Below are 24,496 nucleotides of genomic sequence, written 5' to 3' on the forward strand. Positions count from 1 at the left end.
TGATGACCGAATTCTTAATACATAGCAAAGTGTAAGTTCGGCTCTGCGGTGCTGTAATGAAGGCTTACTGGAGTCAACGTATAAACTTTCTACAGGCGATGTCCTGTAAGCACCACTTGCTAGTCGTAGGCAGAGATTATGAACTGGATCAAGTCACTTAATGTAGGTCTGCCTAGCTGCATCATAAACTACACTGCCGTAGCCGAGGATGCTACGTACAAGGGACCGGTATATACGTAGTAGACATGTTCGGTCAGATCCCCAGTGCTTATGCAATAAAACCTTAAGAATATTTAGCGCTTTGTTTGCTTTAATTTTAGTTGCGTTAATGTGGGCCAGGAAGTTCAGTTTAGTGTCAAACGTTACGCCTAGAAATTTATAGTGTTCTTTGACCGGTAGCGTTCTACCATGCAATGTGAGACCTGGAGTGCAGTGTAACCCTCGCTTCTGCGAAAAGAGAACTGTAACAGTTTTGTGTGTTGAGAACCGGAAACCATTTTTGTCAGCCCATTGTGTGAAATTATTTATCGTTATTTGTAGTTGTCGTTCGCAGGTGGGCAAGTCTGAGGCGCGGCAAGCCATTTGCAAATCGTCGACATATATTGAGTGCATAACAGATGATGGGATGATCTTATTTAGAGAATTCATTTTGACTATGAAGAGCGTCGTGCTCAGAATGCAACCTTGTGGAACGCCATTTTCTTGTGTGAATGTGCGCGAGAGTATTGTGCCGAGACGTACTTAAATGTTCGATTTGACATGAAATCGCATAGACAATTTAGCACTCTTCCGCAAATTCCCATGTTAGCCAGGTCTCTCAAAATTCCATACCGCCATGTGGTATCATACACCTTTTTAAAATCAAGGAAAACCGCGAGGCAGCATTACTTGTGAAGAAACACATCACGTATTTCATGCTCTAGAGGCACGAGGTGGTCAGTGGTGGAGGAGCCCTTTTTTTATCCGCACTGGTGTTTGTCTATTAGGTTTCTTGTTTCAAGGATGAATGTGAGTCTTATGTTTATAATGCTCTCATAGGATTTGGCTAGACAACTTGTTAGTGCAATGGGTCTATAGCTGCTAGGGGATGTTGCGGGTTTACCAGGTTTTAGAAAAGGCACTACTACCGCTTTTTTTCAATCTGTGGGCATTAACCCAGACTCCCATATATCATTGAAAAATTTAAGAAGTGCCCCTACCGATGCTTGGGATAGGTGTGCCAGCATTGTGTAGTGCACACGGTCGAGACCTGTTGCCGTTTTTTTACCGGCAGAGAGAATTCTGTTCAATTCATGTATTGTGAGGGGGTTATTGTACATTTCAGCTGAAGCCCCAGTGGTAGGCAGCCTCTCTTTCTCAGCCGATTCTTTATATTTTAAAAATGAATTTGAATAGTTTGCTGAGCTGGATATGTTATAAAAGTGTTCACCTAATAAGTTGGCCTGATCCTGTAGTGTTGTTTGTGCGCCTGGACATGTAAGTAGTGGTATTGTGTATGATGAGTACTCTCCTCTAAATTTCCTCACCTGGTCCCACATTCGTTTTGATGTGACTGTACTATTAATTGAAGTTATGTATTCTTGCCATGATAATTTTTCCGCATTTCTTCGAATAAATCGTGCTTTGTCCTTGGCCCGTTTGAAATTTAGAAGATTGTTATAGGTTGGGTACCTCCGTAGGATTCCCCAGGCCTTATTTTGTTCTTTTTTGGCTTCAGTACAATCGTTTGTCCACCAAGGATTTAGCTTTTTGCGCACAATACTGGATGACTGGGGTATTGTCTTTTCTGCCGCTGATATCATAACTTCAGTGATTTTTTTATTAAGTTGATCAACACTAACCTCTGGTGAAAAGACATTTTCCAGTTTCGCGTTCTCCATAAAAACCTGCCAGTCAACGAGCTGTAATTTCCATCGGCGTGGTCTTGCTGTTAAAGCTTGTGATGATGGTAGGAGTTTGATGAGTGCGGGTAAGTGGTCGCTACCATATGACGTGTCGAGAGCTTCCCACTTAAAATCAGTAAAAAGAGAGGGCGAACAAAAAGCTAAATCTAAACAACTAAATGTGCGGGAAGTTGGTGAGAAATAAGTTGGCGCACCTGAATTTAAAAGACATATCATTTGACAGAATAAAATCTTCAACGAGTTGCCCTCTTTGGTCAGTTTTGACACTGCCCCAAAGAGTACAATGAGCGTTAAAATCTCCTACCAAGACAAATGGCTCCGGCAACTGATCTGTTAGATTTTCTAAGTCTATAGTAGTAAAATGTGTGTGGGGTGGAATATATAGTGAGCAAATGGTGATGGTTTGGTAGGATAGAATGGTGACAGCTACGGCCTCTAAAGATGTATTTAATTGGACATTTCGGGTAGGAGTGCTGCCCTGCACGACTATAGCCACTCCACGTGAAGAACGGCTGGAACATTCACGGTCCCTTCGGACAACGGTGAAGCCTCTAAGGAATTGACTGTGTTTAGCACCTAAGTTTGTTTCCTGTAGGCAAAATGCGACTGGCGAAAAGTTATTTGTTATGTCTTTAGTGTCACCTAAATTGTGAAACAGTCCTCTACAATTCCAATGCATGATAAAAGTCATAGAGGTAGAATTGAGAATGTTAACTTATATATATGTACTAAGTAACTGTAGGTGACATTTGTTCGTGGGAATGTACTATTGGAAGAACGGTAACCGTTCAGGTTACCGGTCCCTTTGTTCGCATAGTTATTGTGAGCTTGTCTTTCTTAGTGCGCTCCAGAGAGCGCTGATGTTTTGCTGTCGATGACGCTGCAGTTTTGGTGTCGACTTCCATAGCCTTCTTCGAGGCGCTGGATGATCCGAGAACCAGGCGCTGAGACGCGCGTCTCAGGCCTGGGAGTTCGATTTAGCCTGGGGCCCTGTGGAACCAAGCATAGAGTTTCCTACAAAATTACTAGAGGGAACTCTGGCGCTAGTGTCTACGTGAGCTACAATGGGAGCGGTTGTCCCAGCATGGGAATTATGGGAAGTACATGGATTTGCCTAAACTTCGTCCTTTTTGGCTTCAAACGGCTTTGTGACTTTGTAAACTCGTCATTTTCAACAGTGCATTGCGTAATAAATAATTAAGTAAACATCATTAAAATTGACCGACGGCAGGATTCGAACACACGGACTCTAGTACAGAAGCCTGATGTTGAAACCATTAAGCCACGGATGCATGCATCGACAAGCGAATGAAACGCACTTATGAACTTATCGCGGGCATGCCAGTGCTTTGAGACGCTAGAGACGCTTGGCGCGTTTCGATTTGGGCACATAGACAAGCTCAATCGTTGCAATTAATAGCAATTGTACGCGTTCCTGGCGTCTTCTGCACTTCGAAGAATATAGATTGCGCTGAAATATACGACAATAAGATTTATATAGCGTAATATACAAAGCCACAAGAACGTTTGAATCCATAAGCACGAAGATCAGACAAATCCATGTCCTTCCCATCATTCCCATGGTAGGACCGCACTGGCGTAGGTTGTTTGAGGTAAGTGTGCTAATTTCTTTCTTGCTTCATAGATCTTCTCTTTCACTGTAAGTGCAATTATCTCTTTCTCTTTCTTCCAGCAAAGGCAAGGTCATAAATATGCTGGATGATCTCCTTTGCAGTTTGTACAGTGTGGAGCAGCATTGCAGTTCTCCGACTGATGGTCATTGGCACTACACTTTGCACATCTCGATTTACCTCTGCATGATTGCGATGCATGTCCAAACCTCTGGCACTTGAAACACCGCCTCAGGTTTGGGATATACGGTCTTACGTTGATCTTAAGATAGCCTGCTTCAAGTGTAGTAGGTATAATACTGGTACCAAAGATAAGTATAACGTGTTTGGTTGGGATTTGTTCGTCATTTCTTCGGAGAGTTATTCTTTGAACTTTGATTACATTTTGTTCTTGGAAACCTTCCAGGAGTTCTTCATCGCTTAGGTTTAAGAAATCTTTTTCTGATATTACACCCCTGCTTGTGTTGAGAGAACGGTGTGCCGAGATTGTGACTTTGATGTTACCGACACTGGAGAGATCAGTGAGCTTTTCAACTTGGTCTTTGGTTTTGAGTTCAAGGAGAAGGTCCCCTTGACATCTTTGAAGCTTTGTATTGTTTGCCGATTTTTTCTACTAGGCATTTTGCTATTGCGAATGGAAATAGTTTTCTCATTATTGAGATCCTTCACTGTGGATCACATGGTAGCGTGGGAATGTTTCTACATTGGTTTTTAAAGTGAAATCAAAAATTGCTTCGGTGCGCCCTCTTTTGTTAGGACGATCTTCAGGGGGGGGGGGGATGCATTTGCCATGTCATTCTTAGATTATTCAGCAGCGATGGTAGCCACCCACCACTGAGCCCAACAAGGGGACACTAGGAGGTTAGGAACATACCTGTAGACGTCAGCTATACAACGCCGCTATAACCTAATATATGTACCCAAGGCTGGGTAGATACACACGGTTAACCCTTGCTGCCTGGAAAATTAGAAGTAAACTGAAGTGAGTAGAAGACAGGAAAGATTCAAAGTGAGAGAAAGACGAAGAGAGGAGAGGGGGACAGGAAGAGGCAACTAGCGATTTCCCCCGGGTGGGTCGGTCCGGGGGTGCCGTGTACGTGAAGCAGAGGCCAAAGGGGTGTGTTGCCTCCGCCGGGGGGCCTTAAAGGCCCAAACACCCAGCATCAGCTCAACCCCCAAGATCCCCCTTTCCCCAGACACGGCTAAGCCGCGCACGGCTACACGCAGGAGGGTCCAACCCTCGTGTGCTCGGGTACGTGGTGTCGCAACACACCAAACGCCTGCTGACGCAGACACCCCTGCGTAGCGAGATGATGCATGTTGTCCAATCAACAAACACCAGCGAAGTAGTCAAGTGCACAAGTCCTCCTCAAATTCAATAGTTTCCATTTGAACTGAAAAGCGGAAGTCTAAATGTTACCTGTACATTTGCTTTGAATCTCCTAGTACTGAGGAAATCCAGTACACTTGTGTAAAGAAACCCACTGAAACTTCACAGCCTTGTGAATACATTTTCATAATTAGACATCCAACATATCAAACAAAGCTGTGTTAGGCTCCTGTACTCCCCCAATACTTTTGTCACCCTTTTAACAGTTTGCTGCTGTGGAAATGTAGATGCAGACAGCAGTAAAGCTCACATTGTCACATATAGACTATAACTGTGTGATGAGGAGAGAGCAGCTACTTGCATCTGCCTTTCGCTAAGGCAAATGTCGACAACTTTCTTTTATCAAAGCCGAAAATTGTGTATGGTCATGCCCAGCTTACCTGAAAGCATTAAGCATTGTAATTTTCATTAAAGGGGCACTAAACAGAAACATTCGGTTGCATTAGTAAATTGCACTACTGCAATTGGAAAATGGCCATCAATGGAGGCTAAGTAATGCATAAAACACAAAAAACAACAATGAATAGCAACACCCCTGAAGTTCCCGTACCAACTTGACATGATGTCATGGATTTCGACAGTGTTTACTCGGACCTAGTTAGTAATTGTTTATAGGTAAAGAAAGGCCCCACTGAATAGATAAGGAAGAAAACTCCCGATCCAGCAAGTTTCAAACATTTCTTGTGCCAACATGAGCAAAATACGCGAAAATACTTTGAAATCCTTGACATCATGCTGACATTCCGGCACCGAGATATCAGCCCAAAATTCAAAAAAGATAAGTTTTTCTTTTATTGTTTCCAGTATTAAAATTACACTTTCCTATAAAGTTACTGATACTTGTTTTGAAAGACTACTTTACCAGCCCTAGCTGATTTTTTGTTGAAAGTCTTTGTATGTCATACATCCTCTTTGGAAATCCTTAGTGGAAAGACTCATGTGGGAGCAATGTGCAAACTGCACTGCCATAATGCCAATGCCTACGACAGGCGTATTTCGCCTGTGCTTGTGGTGACACTAAGGTACACGAGTGAGAACAGAGCTTCTGCAAGCTGACAGTAACAGCCAGTTTTAACAGTGTCTGCTTAATCGGCTTTCATGGCCAACAAACGATGATCAATCAATCAACCAGCATGTAGAAGCAGAGACATATGACATTCTTGTGCACTATCTGTATGCACTAGCACCAGCACAGTTTTTATACAGGCAGGCCTTGTTTTCACATGTTCATTTATTTCTGCCTCAGCTAGAATAAAAACATGTAACAAGCACTTTGTTCTACACAAGGCACAACAATGGCCTTCTAAACAAAGCTTTTGTAAAGGGTAATAGAAAGCCACTTTGAAATTTCGAACGAATAAGCTGTCTTCCTTATCTTCCAAGTGTGCAGTACGGCATCAATGGACACAGGTACAGTAATGGACACTCCACTCATGCATGCAGTCTGAGTACCTACATCTTTCAATTCCTGCCAGCACACACAGGCTGCAAAAAAAAAAGCTCGCTTCTGAGCTTCCATGTCCAAAATGTTTCGAAGTAGCTGTACACTGCATACTTTGTCTTCTCATAATCTAAAGAGAAAATATTGGGCAATACATTATTCTGCGTACCTTCATCCCTGAAGCCAATGCCACTGTCACTGTTGCTGCTATTGCTGCTGCCTGCCTGGCTGGGCTGAGGTGAGGCGTTAGGGCCATCTGCACGATGGTAGAGTGCAGCAACAGCACGTAAGATGGGCTCTGCAGATGTGTGCAGAGGTGCTGCCCGCAATACGCCTGGGGGAAGTCTCAGCCGCGAGTCCACCATGAGTACGTGGCATGAGAGGGCACCATCTGCTCCCTTAGTGACCAAGCCAAGAAAGCGGCTATCATCAGCATAAGCCGCACTGAATGCAATGCGCTCAGCTGGAAAACGTGCCAGGGCTGCACCCCGCAGGTCAGCCAGCAGCACACCATCCCGCAGCACTGACAACTGAACCAACGTGTGCACTTTCTGTTCAAGGCGCAGGCGACGTACACAGCTGCGAATGGCCTGAAGCCGTGAACCAGCCACCTCACGAGGTAGTTCAATGGTGCCAAGGTAGCCCACAACTGTACGCAAGACCAGTGAGGTTCGCAGCCCCTTTTGCTCCAGGATAAGCTCCAGCAATGCCTTGTTGCTGTCTGCTTGATTAGTCTGCACAAAGCATGAAGAGGTAGCTGCAATCCTTGACAAGGAAAAAAAATGCATTACCATGGCGAATGCAGAAATATAAATGCATTGCCCATTATATGCAAAGCACTGAGAGACAACCCAGCAGAAGCACAGAAGTTGTCTACGATTTCCATGATCAAGGGGAGAACACCTTTAAAAGGACAGTGTGTTACGAGTTCTACTAGAATGTTGAAGTATTTGTTCAAGACTGGCTTCGTGTTTATTTGACGGAAAAGTGTTGGATTTTATAAAGAAAATTATTCGTAGCAGCGGAATATTTGTATGACGCCAGAGATTTCAAGATATTTCTACATGTCCAGACTGTTTCTATTCACAAAAAGTTTTCAAAACTAAATAGGTTCAGTCTATGGTTCATTCAGGATGCAATGTAATCACTGTTTATCAATAATATATTAACCAGTCCCATGAAACCACTGTTAAAACTTCCTAACACCACAAGGAACTAGGAGACACAATCTCTCCAATGCTATTCACTGCATGCTTGGAAGCAATATTCAAGCTATTAAACCGAGAAAGCTTAGGAGTAAGGATCAATGACGAATATCTCAGCAACTTTCAATTTGCAGATGACATTGCCCTGTTCAGCAACACCGGGGACGAGTTACAACAAATGATTGAGGACCTTAACAGAGAGAGTATAAGAGTGGGGTTTAAGATTAATATGCAGAAGACAAAGATAATCACGAACAGCTGGGCAAGGAAACAAAAGTTCAGGATGGCCAGTCAGCCTCTAGAGTCTGTGAAGGAGTATGTTTACCTAGGTCAATTACTCACAGGGGACCCTGATCATGAGAAGGAAATTTACAGAAGAATAAAAATGGGTTGGAGCGCCTTCGTCAGACATTATCAGATCCTTACTGGAAGCTTACCATTATCATTAAAAAGAAAAGTACAATCAATGCATTCTACCGGTGCTGACACATGGAGCAGAAACTTGTAGACTGACAAGGCAGCTCGAACACAAGGGAAGGACCCAGCAAAGAGCGATGGAATGAAGAATGTAAGGCATAACGTTAAGAGACAGGAAGAGAGCGGTGTGGACCAGAGAGTGAACAGGGATAGCCGATATTCTAATTGAGTTTAAGAGAAAGAAATTGAGCTGGGCAGGTCATGTAATGCGCAGGTTAGATAACCGGTGGACCATTAGGGTTAGAGAATGGGTGCCAAGAGAAGGGAAGCGCAGTTGAGGACGGCAGAAAACTAGGTGGGGTGATGAAATTAAGAAATTTGCAGGCACTAGCTGGAATCGGTAGGCACAGGGCAGGGGTAATTGGAGATCTCAAGGAGAGGCCTTCTCCATGCAGTGGACATAAAATAGGCTGATGATGATGAAGCTGCAGTTGCCTGGAAGTGCGTGAAGCACTCAGGGATCTTTGAATGCTATCGCATTCCACTCTTAGAGGTGAAACTTTAGCGTCGTCCCCCTTCTTTTTTTTTTATAAGGGGAGGGGGGATGCAGCAAATTCTAAAGTATGTTACTCACTGCAATAAGCCCCAATGGCCACATTTAAACAATTTACCAAAATTAACGTTATCATGTGACTCCACTGAGCCGGGGTCCCCGCATACAAAAGAAAATGCTATGTTCTCTTCTGTTCCTCGTGCCCCCTTTGGCACAAAGCTAGAACAAAGCTAAAAACTAGCACGACAGGGTACAGTTGCAGTGCTCCAAACTGTTGCTCAATACATGCTACAAAATGTGTTTTTACGAGCATGAAAGAAGCCCACTAACACACGCAAAGTGTCTCAAGAGGCCAGTCGCATGGCAATTCTGGCTTGTTTCACGCTCGAAGAAACAATCTTATGTAGCATGTATTGAGCAACAGAAAGCTGTATTGGGAGTTTTTCATGTTGCTCTACAATATTTTCATTGACTCTTTTCATCTAATTACAATATTTGAGAAGGTAATTAAGACTATGTAATTAGGCAGAATGGAAAAAATCTGAGTATCTCCAAGTGACGGCAAACAACATTACCTTGGTTCTCTCCGGCTATGTGACATTTGCATATTTTTAAATCTTGGTGCATGATAGTTGGGACACCCTGTATACCAACATAAGGAAGGGAACCTTCATAGTCTAGGACTGTGAAATTCATTTGTATGTTTAGACTTCAGAGGGCAAATGCCATGCTCAAAATTTATCAATGCAGCTTTGTGATTCTGAATCACCATCAATTCTTACCAGTGAAGGCTAATACTTTGTGTAGCAAAACCTGACATTGTATATAAACGTCAACTTTCCTCTGAAATTTTAGAACACAAACTGCATAACTATGCTATGCATACAACCAGCACAAGAAAGGCTATTATCTCATGCATTCATGTGAAGTGCATGCATTTACGGTATGCCTTGATAAAACCTTTGAAATATACAACTGTACTATGCATTACTGCACGTTACCTCGAATACAATCACTGAAATAGCAGTTTTCTTTTGTGGAGAAGCAGCTGAAGCACCTCACCAATTTCAATTATATTGTGCCCCACCTGGGTGGTGTTTATTTCTATGTCTGGTGAATCACCTCAGTCTGAACAAGCATGCCATTGTAGACTTATACGTATGTGTGTGATATATGGAGATAAGTGAGGACTAAGGCAACACCACATTTTATTCTGCTTCACTCCACATTCACCGGAAACATTCGGGCCTGGAGCATCACATGCTGGCGACAGACATATGATAACATTATTTTGCTAAGACCTACACTGGTCAAATGAAATACGAGATCAGTACCAAACTGATAGAGCAGTGGTCTGGCAATGTCAGATGGAGCTGCAAAACACCGTCCCTTTACAGAGAATCGAAAAAATGCTTGTTTTACAGTGCAAGATGGCACTGACTATTAACCAAAAATAAAATCGTCAATAAATGAAATTGTGGGGTTTAGCAAGCTGAAATTGTACAGTGGGTTATGAAGGATGCCTAGGTTGAAGGCTCTCAATTAAGCATGGTATGCAAGCATCTTTTCATTCCACTCCCATATCAATGTGGTCACCACAGACAGGTATCGAACCCGTGATCTCGTGCGCTGCAGCATAACGCTACTAAGCCACCTTGGCAGGTGAATCACCTATCAAACCTGCTTAAAGTTCTAAAGGTGATTTCATGAAACAGCAAGTTATACAAATGGCATGCCACTCACGCTTGGAGGGAAGAGCCCATGGGCGTCCCGTGCTGCCAAGCGAGGCACGTGTCTATGCCGTGGCCTTGTGTGATGGGTACGGCCAGGGGTGGCTGCTTCCTCATCGGAAGAATCAGAGTAATAATTCTCGGCAATCTGGAGCTTCAGGGGACCAGATGAACTCCCGATCCGCCGCACCACATCATCATGGGGTGCCCGCGACACATTGTGCCCATTTACTGCAACAAGGAAGTCACCTGGCCGCAAACCCACACGCTCAGCTGGGCTGCCAGCAACAATGCAGCTGAGGATGCATGGTGCCTGGCCCGAGATTGTGAAGCCAAAACCTTTCTTGCCCCGAGACAGTTCCACAGTTCTAACCCCATAGCTGGGCCGCTTTTTCCTCCGTCTTGTTTGGTGCATGGCTTGCCTGATGGGCCCTGCAGAAAAGATTATTGCATCCAGAACTGTAACTTTGTTAGATATCAGCATATCTACCAATCTGTGAGCTTTAAAATTTGTGAAATCCTGCAGACACAACACCAAGAAGGAGAAAGGGTAACACACGTTTATGCAAAGCTTGCCCTGAACAGACAAGCAGCAGCAAACTTGGAGCAGTAGAGACTGACAAGCAACCCATTGCTTTTAGATCCCAATGACTTCTCCAGCAACTTTCCTGTTGCCAATTTCACCTGCTTCCAGAACTTGTCTCAGTATATTTGCTCCAAGCAGGTACTCCTCTTGAGTGCTTTCACCTTCAGAAGACTTCTAAAGGTAGGTTCGAAGACCAACAAGCAAATCTTTTTGCCAAAAAATTTAATTTTCATAAAGTTTGAGGCAACATTTGTAAAATTGTAAAATGCATCCAAGTTAGTAAACTTTACAAACAATTTCAGGACAGTTGGCAGGTTAATAATATGCTAGGAAGGCAACAAACTGAGAATGAAATAAACAAGAAATTGAGGGGAGGTACACTGAAGAAAAAAATAGGACAAATGAAAAAGAAAGCACCCTTCAATTTCAGAGCAATCATTTCGTTAAACAAGCATAGTTTCTATTCTCGTATCTACCAAATCTCTCACTTTTCCTAGTTCTAAAGAACACAAATTATGATTATGGCAAGGAGCACCTGGAGAGACTTCCAGCATCGACTGCAACCCTTTCTGTAAAATTTGAAAGGGTGCAGACCAACAACCGCCTCAACTAACAGGTGCTTGCAGGTAACATATCAAAGTTCTAAACAATCATAATACATAAAAATAAAATACCAAATCTTCACAGTCCAGACAAAGTAACTATGTTTAAAGTTTAAGCATTGAAAAAAAAAAAACTAGCACATGATTTTCTTTTCTACTAAGCACAACTGGCTAGTTAATTCCTTACAAGAGTGACAAAGCTTAGCAGGATGTTGAAGTTTAAGACGGAAAATTAAAACACTTTTACATAACAGCATGCTGACAACACGTAAACACCCTGGAAAATATCTACAGAGATTACACAGCCACCTTAATTCTACACAAGTAGGAAGATACCTATAAAGATAGGGGTCAGGCAAGGAGACACAATCGCTCCAATGCTATTCACTGCGTGCTTGGAAGACGTATTCAAGCTATTAAACTGGGAAGGTTTAGGAGCAAAGATCGACAACGAATACTGCAGCAACCTTCGGTTTGCCGATCACACTGTTCTATTCAGCAACACTCTGGCCGAGTTACAACAAACGATTGAGGACCTTAACAGGGAGGGTGTAAGAATGGGCTTGAAGATTAATATGCAGAAGACAAAGATAATGATGAATAGCCGGGTAAAGGAACAAGAGTTTAGGATCGCCAGTCGGCCACTAGAGTCTGTGAAGGAGTATGTTTACCTAGGTCAATTAATCACAGGGAACCCTGATCATGAGAAGGAAATTCACAGAAGAATGGGTTGGATCACATACGGTAGACATTTTCAGCTCCTGACTGGAAGCTTACCACTATCATTCAAAAGGAAGGTGTACAATCAGTGCATTTTACCAGTGCTGACATATGGGGCAGAAACTTGGAGACTGACAAGGCAGCTCGAAAACAAGTTAAGGACTGCGGCAAAGAGCAATGGAACAAAAATTGCTAGGCATAACGTTAAGAGAAAGAAAAAGAGCAGTTTGCATCAGAGAGCAAATGGGTATAGATGATATTCTAATTGACATTAAGAGAAAAAAATGGCACTGGGCAGGTCATGTAATGCGCAGATTAGATAACCGTTGGACCATTAGGGTGACAGAATGAATACTAAGAGAAGGGAAGCACAGTTTAGGACGGCAGAAAACTAGGTGGGGTGATGAAATTAAGAAAGTCGCAGGCGCTAGCTAGAATCGGTTGGCACAGGACAGGGGTAACTGGAGATTGCAGGGAGAGGCCTTCGTTCTGCAGTGGACATAAAAATGGGCTGATGATGATGATGACAATATCATGATATAGGTAGAAAATGACCATGACCAATATAATATGGATGACTGAAGTATGGCACTCCCTTTCCACTCCCTTTCCAAGAGTACAGTGTGAAAAGCACACTTAACAGCAACTCGTGTGGAAATGCTGTTCGGATGCACACACCTTTTAAAAATTAACAAAATTAGTTCCGAGCTGCAGGCCAGCAGAACAACTCAGAACTCCTTTCATAGCGCAGGAAATGACAAAGGTACCAAACTTCCCAAGCATGTACTGTATGTGCCGGCATGTTTTCAATGCAAGCATTCAAGCAACCCATATTAGAGGGAAAGACTACGTATAGGGAATGTTGATGATGATGACATTGAGCGGCCATACCCTTTGTACCGGGTGCCAACATGGGTATCCTAGTTGCTAACATTGGCACCACCACCTAGTGTCAAAAACAGCAACTAGAAGCAAGCTGCCGCGTACTCATCAGTTTACACTGCGAGGACCACTATACTCATCATGGCGACTATACTCATCATCAGTAGAGAAAGGGCAAGCAGGAGCTCTTGGAGTTAATAAAAGTTTCAATGTGGGGAAAAAAAGAACTAATGATTTGACAATAAGTCACGAATTGTGACAGGAAGACCGATGTTGCGGCAATGTGCTTCATGGTCATGTAATAATGAGAGTTGACATCAGATGCCCATATGCTTCTATCTGTCAGAGAATCATCACTATAACAACAGCACAACCAAATGAGAGCGCAGGAAATAACCTTTAAATGCAGTGCATTCAGAAATATCTATACAATTTGCAGCACAATGTTAAATCTGAAAGCTGAGCGCAAAACTAACTGTATCATTTTAATGCCACAAAAACAACAGCTGTGCTATTTTATACACAATAAACTGCAGTCTCCCATTAAATCATTTAAAAAAAAATTGATTTCACTACTAGATTTGTGGGCACGGTAAAAACACACAGGTGTGTTTTTTGAAAAAGAACTAGAGTTCGGATCACCATACAAGCTACATGATAAACTGTTTAACAAAACATGAAGACAAACTCAAATGTTACTTTTAACTTCATGCAGCAATAAAATTATCAATTTATTTTTTCTATTTTATTTTATAATTTATGTTTAGCACACTTAATGCTTCCCAGTATGGGGATGAAACACTATTAAATACAAATAAGATTTACATGCATCAAAAAAACACACTTCGTCATTTTGCAAATACAGATTACGGTGCAAATATGAAGGAACTATTAAAAAATATTTGAACATGTCAACCCATGCTGCGTATGAATATTCCTTAGCTTTCATGTATAAGAAGTCAGTTTATTAGTGTTGAAATTCTTTTGCTGAACTAACATCCCCGACTAAGCAATGCTATACATCCCTCAGAAAATCAAAAAGACTGAGCTGTTCCCTTTTGAAGTGCTCAGAATGAACACCGAGATGCTGCAATATGCCATTACGGCATTAACAGGAATACAAAATGTCAGCATATATAAGTGTATTATGTGCAATATTTGAGAACATTTCCTGTTGTAATTGTTTTTTATAGTGCCACTGTGTCATGCTTACCTAGTTTTCCTCATCTCTTTCAACCATAGTCAGTGTGGGCCCCGTAGGAGTTGAGGTGGACTTTGGGATGATAAAAGCAGGGAGGGTTTATTTACATTATTTACTGTGAGAGTCAATTAACAGTCATTACGGGCCGGCAGCAACTCGGACGCTGTGGCCCGTCGCAAGAAGTTCGAGAGAAGATGAATCAAGGGAATGCTCTAGGAATGCTTTTCGTCTGCGTCTTTTAAGCCCTTCGGTGTCTCAGCTCAAAACGACGTTCGGCCAATGGGCGAGCCCGCTCAGATGACGCCATTTTCGGCCAATGGTAGGCGCCCGTGCGCTGGTGTCATACCCAGCGAAGAGAGTCGCCGCTTGGTCCCCCTGCGGTCTTGCCTTGCTGAGTTACACGCCATCACAATAGCCAGGTGGGGCGACGGCGGACCGAGGCGGGCAGAATTTCACACTGCCTTACTTCACCCTGTGGTCTTGCCTTGCTGGCTTGCAACGCGTCGGCACAATGGGCGTATGGGGGCTACGCTGCCAGGCCTTCCCGGTACATCACAGCCGTCTTGCTTCGGGACCCACTTTACTTGCAACAGTGCCAGGCTATCCCTTCGCTTTCTGGAAAAGTCCATTGAATAGCTCCACCGGCGGTGTACGAAGTGGGGGCCTTCAACTTGTTTGCACGTGCGCGCCTCTGGAATGTGGCATCCGTGCTTCTGCGCTTCTCAATTAGCTGTGATGCGATTCGATGTGGTCTGGGGAACTCGAAGGGGCCTCAGAAAAAGGTCCCGTATCTAACAGCCCAAAAATGCAGCAGCAAGTGCTCTACAAGGAGAACATGTACAAATGAACCAGTCTCCCGCTCTTTGATCCATGTGTTTGCCTAGGCGTTGCAAACACATCTCCTTGCCGTGTTGCCAAGGTGCGAGTGATAATAAAAAAAAGGGGGGGGGAGGGGGGGTCAGAGCCCCCTTCAAACAACCCACTTGAGCTTTTCAGTTATCTCCATCCCCACACTTGGTGGGGATTTTTACTGTTTTCACATAGGCCTGTCGTGTACTCATCATTGCTTAAGGGAATGACAACTGGCCAGAATATGTTGCCAGTTGTTGATGGAAATGAAACGACCATGATTTAAAGTGATGGGAATCCAGCACACTGTTTGCGATTTGTAATAGGAATTATAATTTTAAAATTGGCATAGAAAGTCTCAAAAACCAATAAGTGGCAAGACCTGTGGGTGAAATCTTGGTACTTCGAATATATTCTACGAGATTACTCCATGCAAGTAGACTGTTATTAAGTCATCATCATCATCCCCACCACCACCATCATCATCATCAGCCTGTTTTATGTCCACTACAGGACGAAGGTCTCTCCCTGCAATCTCCAATTACCCCTGTCCTGCGCCAACCAATTCCAACCAGCGCCCGCGAATTTTCTCATTTCATCGCTCCACCTAGTCTTCTGTCGTCCTCAATTGTGTTTCCCTTCTCTTGGTACCCATTCTGTAACTCTAATGGTTTAATGGTTATCTAACCGGCGCATAACATGACCTGCCCAGTGCCATTTTTTTCTCTTAATGTCTATCAGAATATCATCTATACCCATTTGCTCTCTGATGCAAACCGCTCTCTTTCTTTCTCTCAACGTTATGCCTAGCAATTTTTGTTCCATTGCTCTTTGCCGCAGTCCTTAACTTGTTTTCGAGCTGCTTTGTCATTCTCCAAGTTTCTGCCCCATATGTCAGCACTGGTCAAATGCACTGATTCTACACCTTCCTTTTCAATGATAATGGTAAGCTTCCAGTCAGGAGCTCGCGAAGTCTGCCGTATGCAATCCAACCCATTTTTATTCTTCTGTGAATTTCCTACTCATGATCAGGGTTCCCCGTGATTAATTGACCTAGGTAAACATACTCCTTCACAGACTCTAGAGGGCGACTGGCGATCCTGAACTCTTGTTCCCTTGCCAGGTTATTTATCATTATCTTTGTATCCTGCATATTAATCTTCAACCCCACTCTTACATTCTCTCTGTTAAGGTTCTCAATCATTCGTTGCAACTCATCTGCATTGTTGCTGAATAGACCAGTGTCATCGGTAAACCGAAGGTTGCCGAGATATTTGCCATTGATCTTTACTCCTAAGCCTTCCCATTTTAATAGCTGGAATACTTCTTCCAAGCACGCAGTGAATAGCATTGGAGAGATTGTGTCTTTATAGGTAGCTTCCTACTTTTCTTGTGGAGAATTAAGGTAGCGGTGGAATCTCTGCAAATATTTTCCAGGATATTTACGTGAGCGGTCTGTACTTTTTGATTACGTAATCCCTATATGACTGCTGGTATCTCTATACTGAATCAAATGCCTTTTGCTAATATATGAAAGCCATATAGAGAGGCTTATTGTACTCTGCGGATTTCTCGATAACCTGATTGATGACATGGATGTGATCCATTGTAGAGTATCCCTTCCTGAAGCCAGCCTGTTCACTTGGTTGACTAAAGTCTAGTGTTGCCCTTATTCTATAGGAGATTATTTTGGTAAATATTTTATATAATACTGGGAATAAGCTAATGGGCCTATAATTGTTAAATTCTTTAACATCTCCCTTTTTTGTGGATTAATATAATGTTTACATTCTTCCAGTTTTCTGGGACCCTTGCGGTCGATAGACACTTCGTATAAAGAGCCGCCAGTTTTCCAAGCATATTATACCTCCACTCCACCTTTGATTAAATCGACTGTTATTCCACCTTCTCCTGCTGCTCTTCCCCGTTTCATGTCTTGCAAGGCCCTTCTGACCTCATCGCTAGTTATAGGAGGAGTTTCTGTATCCTTTTCATTACTGTTTCTAATTGAGGTACCCTGACTCCTCTGGGTACTGTACAGGTTAGTATAGAATTCTTCCGCTGCTTTTACTATATCTTCGAGATTGCTGATGATATTACCCTGCTTATCATTCAGTGCATACATCTTGGTTTGTCCTATGCCGAGTTTCTCGCTGATTTCAGGCTGCGTCTATTTTTTACGGCTTCTTCAGTCTTTCTCCCATAATAATTTTGAATACCACTTATTTTCCCTTTGTTGATCAGTTATAAGTTATAAGTTATCAGTTATAATAATTTTGAATACCACTTATTTTCCCTTTGTTGATCAGTTAGTTGATCAGACAGTTGTTACTTCGGGACCTCCGAATGTGTACTTATACCCATCTTGTATTTCTTTTGTCAAAAATAAATATTGATTGATTGATTGATTGATTGATAACAGTTCTGCGAATTCTACCTTACCTCTGGAGTTGGACAATATCATTTTTTGTCGTTTCTTTATTAAGTCCTTTGTTACTTGGGAGAGCTTGCCTACTGGTTGCCTTGCCTCCCACTTCAATTGCTGCCTCTGAAGCCAACCTAGTTACGGTTTCATTCATTAGCTCTATGTCATATTCATCTCTCTGTTCTAAGGCTGCATATTTGGTTGCAAGTACCAGCCTGAATTTGTCTGCTTTTACTTTTACTGCCTCTAGGTTGACCTGTCTTTTCTTGACCAATTTTCCTCTTTCTCTCTTCAAATTGAGGTGAATCCTAGCCCTCACTAACCTATGATCACTGCACTTTACCCTACCTATCACTTCTACATCCTGCACTATGATGGGATCAGCAGAAAGTGTGAAGTCAATTTCATTTCTTGTTTCACCATTAGGGCTTTTCCAGGTCCACTTTCTGTTGCTACGCTTCCTAAAGAATATGCTCATTATTCGAAGCTTATTCCTTTCTGCAAATTCTACCAGCATCTCTCCTTTAACGTTCCTAGAATCGATGCCGTAGTTGCCAATTGCTTGTTCACCAGCCTGCTTTTTCACCCATTCTTATTAAGTGAATAATAATTATTGCTTAAAATTGCAGTTGGTATATTATTAGACATGAGTGCATTATTCGATGCTTCGGAAATCAAAGATGCCCGCGTGGCTACAGCTACACGCTGAATTCCGTATGACGCATAAAGGTGTTTCGTTTTGACTGGTTAACTACCAAAGTAGTTGGACAGGAAACCCCAAAAACATGTAGCTATTATCACAGAAATAATTTAACAATTCGGAAAACCTGAATCACAGGGAGCATCGACTCGATTAACAAAATCATACTATGTTACAGCTACTACAGCCACACTTGTCGTCTGCCTCCCACTAATGCCGGTGTATAATCACTTGCGCTCACCTATCCCCATTTTCAGCATGTTTCCAGTGAACGACTACATCCTCACTGCAGATAGAAAAATTTGGATAAGAAATGTTCCAACGGCGTTTTCTGCATTAGCACTTCATGATTAGTCACTCTGATGGGTAAGCTTTCCATTGCACTAAAAAAAATGGGTACTACGAAAATTGGTTGCCAGTCCCTTTAGTAACTAGGGCACTTGCCAATAGCATATATGTGGGAACTATTTATTGAAGCAAGGAAGGATGAAGGACAGGTCCATCATACTTTTTGAGTAGAAGCCTCTTCTGCATTCTTTCCATTCTTTCTTTCTCATTGAATATATTTACTTGGCGTCTGCTGCACTTGATTAATATTTGTTAGGCAGTCACATATGCCTTGTACCTCAGAGGGCTTGAGAACCTTCAGATGAAAGCTGTTCACTTTGAGCCTGGACCTGCCTGCATCATTACGACTCAGATTCAGACATTTCAATGGCTATAATATGGGTGTGCTTTTAGTACCATGCAACGTGATCGCATACCATAAGCATGCATTAGGTGCTTGAAATTGAACCAGTTCATTGACCCAACGTTTTGAGGATTCAATGCAGTTAATTGTGCCCAACTTCCATAAGGCTTAAAGGACCCCTCATGAGGTTGCACACGACGCACTCACAATCATGTCTGCACAGTATTGCAGCAAAGAACGCCGCAAGAACAGCTCTAACTTCAAACAAAGGCCGGCAAGCACTTTTTTTCAGCACCCCCACTTCCAGCCAGAGATTCAAGGTCACACACACAAACGCATCCACATAAGAAATTCTGCATTGAATGATTTACTGAAGTCCCATGCCATAATTGATGTTGCAGGCAGTGCAACATGAATTATGTGTGCAACATTACTTATGGCACGTCACTTCAGTAAATCATCCAAAGCAGAATGTGAACTGCACCATGCAGTAAAAAAAAAGCAAAAAAATAAGGGACGGGCCAGTCCCTTGGCTACGGCATGGAAGAAGGCATGGAATGAATTTCGCGTGTGGATACTAGTTGAGGCAAAGAGGCAGAATGTCTACATTGACACCGAAGCTCGCCTCCAGGCAGCATGGCAATATGATATTTCAATTTCTCCCACCTCCTCTAATAATAAACTGATTTGAAAAATGCTTGCAGTAACATGCTCCCTAGAGTGCCATACATATTCTAGTGTATAACCAAAATTTCCAATGGAGCCCCCAGTGCGGGGCCCTTTAATTTATTCAATTACACAACAGACATTTGAAGATGGCAGCAGAAACACGTACAGCCATTATGCAGATGTAACAATTTGCAATCCTCAATTCAGAGAAAAATCAAAACATGAAGCAGTGCATTTTTTTGGCTGCTGCTAGAAAACTACAGCATGAAATTAAACTGCTGCCGCATATGAAACTGCTATCAAGTAAAACAGTAAACCACGTTTAAAATATGCCTAATGAATACACGTTATGCTTATGACCACACAAGTCTGTAGAATACTAGATGCAACACACCATATCTCATTAAGCAGAGCATATTTGGAGATTATGTTAATCTATTTATGGACGCATCTGTATGCAGCGATGGCCTAGGCGGTTCTGCAGCTTTCTACTATCCTTCAACAGACATCCAACAGGAGGAGGAGGAGGAGTAGATTTTAATGAACAGAAAGGAGGAGAGGTCGGCCTGGAGAGCGTGTCTCTAGCCTGCTACTCCTCACTGGGGAAAGGGGAAGTGGGAAATACAGGGAAAGGTAGGTGGCGGGTGATTATGTTATGGTACAATGAGATACTATATATAGACGTTGTCCAATATGCAGATGCGCAGTGAACGCGCATACACGTAACGGTAGTCTTGTCCATACAAAAAGTAATATTGTAAGTAGTATTGTGGTGTTTCACACACCACAATCAGCCTCATCAACAAATGCGGAGCTCGCAGCAATTGATGTTGCTGAGAAGTACACGCAAGAGGAGTTAAGCACATTGAAGGTCGTCATCTTTACGGGCTCCCATGCTGCCCTTAGCAGACTACAGAGAAGTGACTCTCATTGCACCATTGCGCACAGCATCCATGAGTCTGTCAGCAAAATTGCATCTCGTGGAGCATCCCTCATTGGCCAGCAGATACCTTCGCATGTAAGTAGTGACGGAAACGAACAACAAATGTGACTGAAAATTTGGTGTAGGTTTGACATGTCTGTTGATTAATCGATTCCTCCTCAAGTAGCACCCAGACCAACATTTACAAAAGGATCCTAGCCTTACTGTGTTCATGGTCTAGGCTAGCTCATTGCATTCTATTGCTCAAGTTAAAGGATGGCTTTGTCCTGGTGTCTGAATGTTTATACCGGCAAGGATGTGTTGTCGGCAGTCCGTCATGTGCTTCTCGTGGTTCCTGCAAGACGCCCGAGTACCTTACATTAGAATACCCTGCTTTCCTTTCGCAGCGCACCTCACTACTAAGGGGCTATAGCCCATTAGTAGTGACGTGCTATAGTGCTATAGTATAGTGACGTGCTAGAGCCCCTTAGTAGTGACGTGCTAACCAGTGCTATAGGCCAGTTGGCCTGTAGTGTAAGACCCTTGATGCATTGCCTGTATCACAGAGTGGTTGTGCTTCTCAACGCGACCAAGCTCATTGCACCCTGCTTGCTTTTCTACAAGAAACTGGTTTGGCTTCCCATTACTGAGAGACTTTGCAAGTGATTAAATATTTTTTTGCTAGCTTTGGTTTCGTATTATTTACATCCTTCTGTAATTAGTGTTACCCTTTTTTTTTTTCTGCTCATGAGTGTACGTTCTGTTCCTACTTGCTCACTCTATGCCTTGCTTTAATTTCGTCCTTGTGGCCTGTCATCTTGTTGTTTCTTTCTTTACTTCCCCTCTTCAACTTTCTTTTCTATCCTTTTTTTTTTCTAAAGAGTAAGGCAGGCTTTGCACCCCTCTCGGTGGCAGTTGCCACCCTGCTTTCAATATAACTACATATACAAGTAATGACTAGCTTGTAAGAAAAAAAAGAAAACCTACCACATTTACAATTCACAATGTAAATGTGTAACCTAATAATATATACATGAAATGACTAGACAAATTCTAAGCTTGCTGACCCATCCTGAAGCAGAGAACTTGACCAGTGCTCTTTCTGTAAGCGACAGTGCTTGCGCTTTTCTTCAATTACAAATACTGATTAATTCGCACTCTTATGTGACATTTTGTCCAGAATAGCATAGAGCCTTGCTTTGCTTTCAGCAAGCAAATCCTGCCCACTTTTAATGTCATTGAACCTCTCAGTCTTTAAACTGTGGTTAATGAGTAGCTCAGCATCCACCAACAACTCCTTTGGAGTTTACACTTTTCCTGCTGCAGGAAGTAGATGGAAGATTATGATGTCGCTTCCAATAGAAAAGGGCCTTGACCTCGAGAGATTAGTTTCATACACAATAGCAGCAAAAAAACTGCTTTCGGTGCAGCTTTGGAGCAAATTAGCGAAAATGTAGCAGGATTTGCTTTTTGGAGCAGTTTGGAGCACCAATCACATCACTGCATACCTCACAACCCGTATCAGAGTTGGCATGCCTGTTCCTCGCATAATGTGATTTTTTTTTTTCCACCGCATCTCGTAAAACTGCATCAACAACTCATCTGAGCTTCAACATTAGCTACAGGAAGTTCATAGGGCACCAGTAGCCGAGTGTATTCTTCGTGGCCTTGACCACTTCGCACTGAGGATGCTCGTCTTTTCGAAGCATAGCACTATCATGAGCATTTCCTTCAGAGCCTCGGATGTTTGTGTTAGTACGGTGACAAAGAATGACAGTCTTAACTTTTGACATAGCAATACTTTACGGGCGACCTACAAGTCATCCTAACTGCAAAGGAAGCAGGGGATTTCTAAACCTTTGGCACAGACACCATGTTAGTTGACTTCATGACCGCCTAAAAACAATACTTTTTTTCAGCACCTTAGCTTGGAGTACTTGAAAGCATGTGCATAGCACTGCTTGTGTCAGGTTTTGTTGACAAGATTATATCTCAGAATCAGCATGGAAGATTCCACAAAGTGTTTGAACACATTGTGACTTCAGCATGGCTACAATACATGACAGTACGACCTGCAAATAACACATGCTGAAATAACAAAAAAATTTAGAAGCACTGAAAAGGGTCCATTTTTCTGAAGCAAGCGAAGTGCTAAACATAAAAAAAGTTTGGCACTAACACAACATTAGAGTGTTAATAATTAATTACGGGGTTTTACATGCCAAAACCACCTTCTGATTATGAGGCACGCCGTAGTGGAGGACTCCGGAAATTTCGACCACCTGGGGTTCTTTAACGTGCACCTAAATATAAGTACACGGGTTTTTTCGCATTTCGCCCCCATCGAAATGCGGCCGCCGTGGCCGGGATTCGATCCCGCGACCTCGTGCTCAGCAACCCAACACCATAGCCACTGAGCAACCACGGGGAGTACATTAGAGTGTTGTCTCCACACCAACCACATAACCTTCACTTGCAAGGGGAGTCTCGTACGATGCATGCACAGACAAAGCTCCTGTATACAAATCCGTCTTGATAGCACATCCACACAATACCTGAGCACCAAGTGCACAAATGCTCACAAACAAGGTGAAACACCTGTTTGTGAGCTCTTAATGGAAACTTCCTGTTTCACAAACTTTGTGAAACAGTGCATACCTATATTTAGCAATCAGTGGTACTATATGAAACAAGGTACCCAGCTGTAACACACAAACAATAAACTGCACATATTCAGGTATTTGAAGTGTTTAGCTAAAAAACAATAATAGGTCAAGTCTGCTGTTACACTATTGATTGTTATTGCCAACTTATATAAAGGAGTGCAAGCTTATGAGTAGCAGCACATAAAACTTCAACGTATGTGTTATCAAGCACTGCACACTAGAACGAAATGCAAGAAAGGTACTGTTCAACTGACACCGTTTCTGCAATCGGCGTGAATTAAACGTACCCTTCCATAGGAAAAACTTGGCTTGCGAAGCAAGAAAACATCTCATTGAAGAAAAAGTTATTCACAGATATGGCTTTTTTTTTTCAGTAATAATGAACATCTTTTGTCCAAATTACAATAAAGCAGTAATTAAGCAGCAACATAAAAGAAAACGTGCTCGGAGTGGGAAAAGAAAGTTTCGCCCTTTCTGGTCATAAAACGCTTACCTCAGTGGTTCAAGGCTGAAACTAAACACGGGACATCTGCAACACTGAATTCCGCACTGACTGAAATGGCTAGTAAAGTGACCGCTAACAGTGCCTGACCTTCTGTTTATATGCACCTGCACCCAGCTCGCTTAAACAGTTCGTTTGGCCTCAATTCGTAAAACGTAGAAACATTGTACTGCATAGAATCCGAAGGCGTGCTGTATTCATCCATTTCATCGCTTTCAAAGTTACCAGAAGCATTCAACACGCCCAAAATTATACTTCAAGGCCATTCCGGCGCGTGAAACAGGATGACACACACACACATTGGGGTAAGCAATCACTTCCTTCGCGACACGCACAGACACGCACACACGGACAACGGAAAGGCATAGTAGACATCGGTGAAAACAAAAGTTGTCAACGACAGTGTACACTATTATTCTTCCTACCTGGTCAGATTATGGCGAATAACATTCCCCGTTGGTAAATGCACTGGAAGATTTAATGCTTCGAACGACCGATGTCATCTCGGGAGATACCGGAACAAATTGGCCCTCAACATCAACTTTAGGACACAAGGAGGGGTAAGGTCGGGGCAGCATTCCAGCAGGGATCGGGTCACAAAAGTTGATCTACTGCGTTGGTGGCACTGTAGTGGTCTGAACTCTTGAATTCACGCATGACTAGAATCAAATATGCTGTTTCACTACTTGTCAATTCATGCTATCGTTTTCCAGAGTTTCGGCGGCACGGAGTTCTCTTCTTTTTCATTGACCTATCAAGGATCACTCAACTACCAGTGAACTTTGCACACTTTACAAAATGGTGACCGTT

The 24,496-nt window shown here is 42.7% G+C and overlaps 1 protein-coding gene across 2 annotated transcripts in view; it reads right to left on the reverse strand.

Annotated features, from left to right (window-relative positions):
- loco (locomotion defects) overlaps nucleotides 1-24,456 on the reverse strand; it is a 104,247-nt gene extending 79,791 nt beyond the window's left edge. Inside the window, exons 1-3 of one of the 2 annotated variants that reach the window (XM_070531225.1) lie at nucleotides 24,112-24,456; nucleotides 10,285-10,703; nucleotides 6,536-7,100 (exon numbers count right to left, since the gene is read on the reverse strand). In XM_070531225.1, the coding sequence (XP_070387326.1) occupies nucleotides 6,536-7,100; nucleotides 10,285-10,686 (967 nt within the window). In that variant the 5' untranslated portion in view covers nucleotides 10,687-10,703; nucleotides 24,112-24,456. Of the gene's footprint in view, nucleotides 1-6,535; nucleotides 7,101-10,284; nucleotides 10,704-23,677; nucleotides 23,890-24,111 lie in introns of those variants that run through there. The other variant, XM_070531226.1, reaches the window with a different exon arrangement.
- Between the last annotated feature and the right edge of the window lie 40 nt (nucleotides 24,457-24,496).

The sequence above is a fragment of the Dermacentor albipictus genome, chromosome 1 (assembly GCF_038994185.2).
Source record: "Dermacentor albipictus isolate Rhodes 1998 colony chromosome 1, USDA_Dalb.pri_finalv2, whole genome shotgun sequence".
NCBI classification, from domain to species: domain Eukaryota; kingdom Metazoa; phylum Arthropoda; class Arachnida; order Ixodida; family Ixodidae; genus Dermacentor; species Dermacentor albipictus.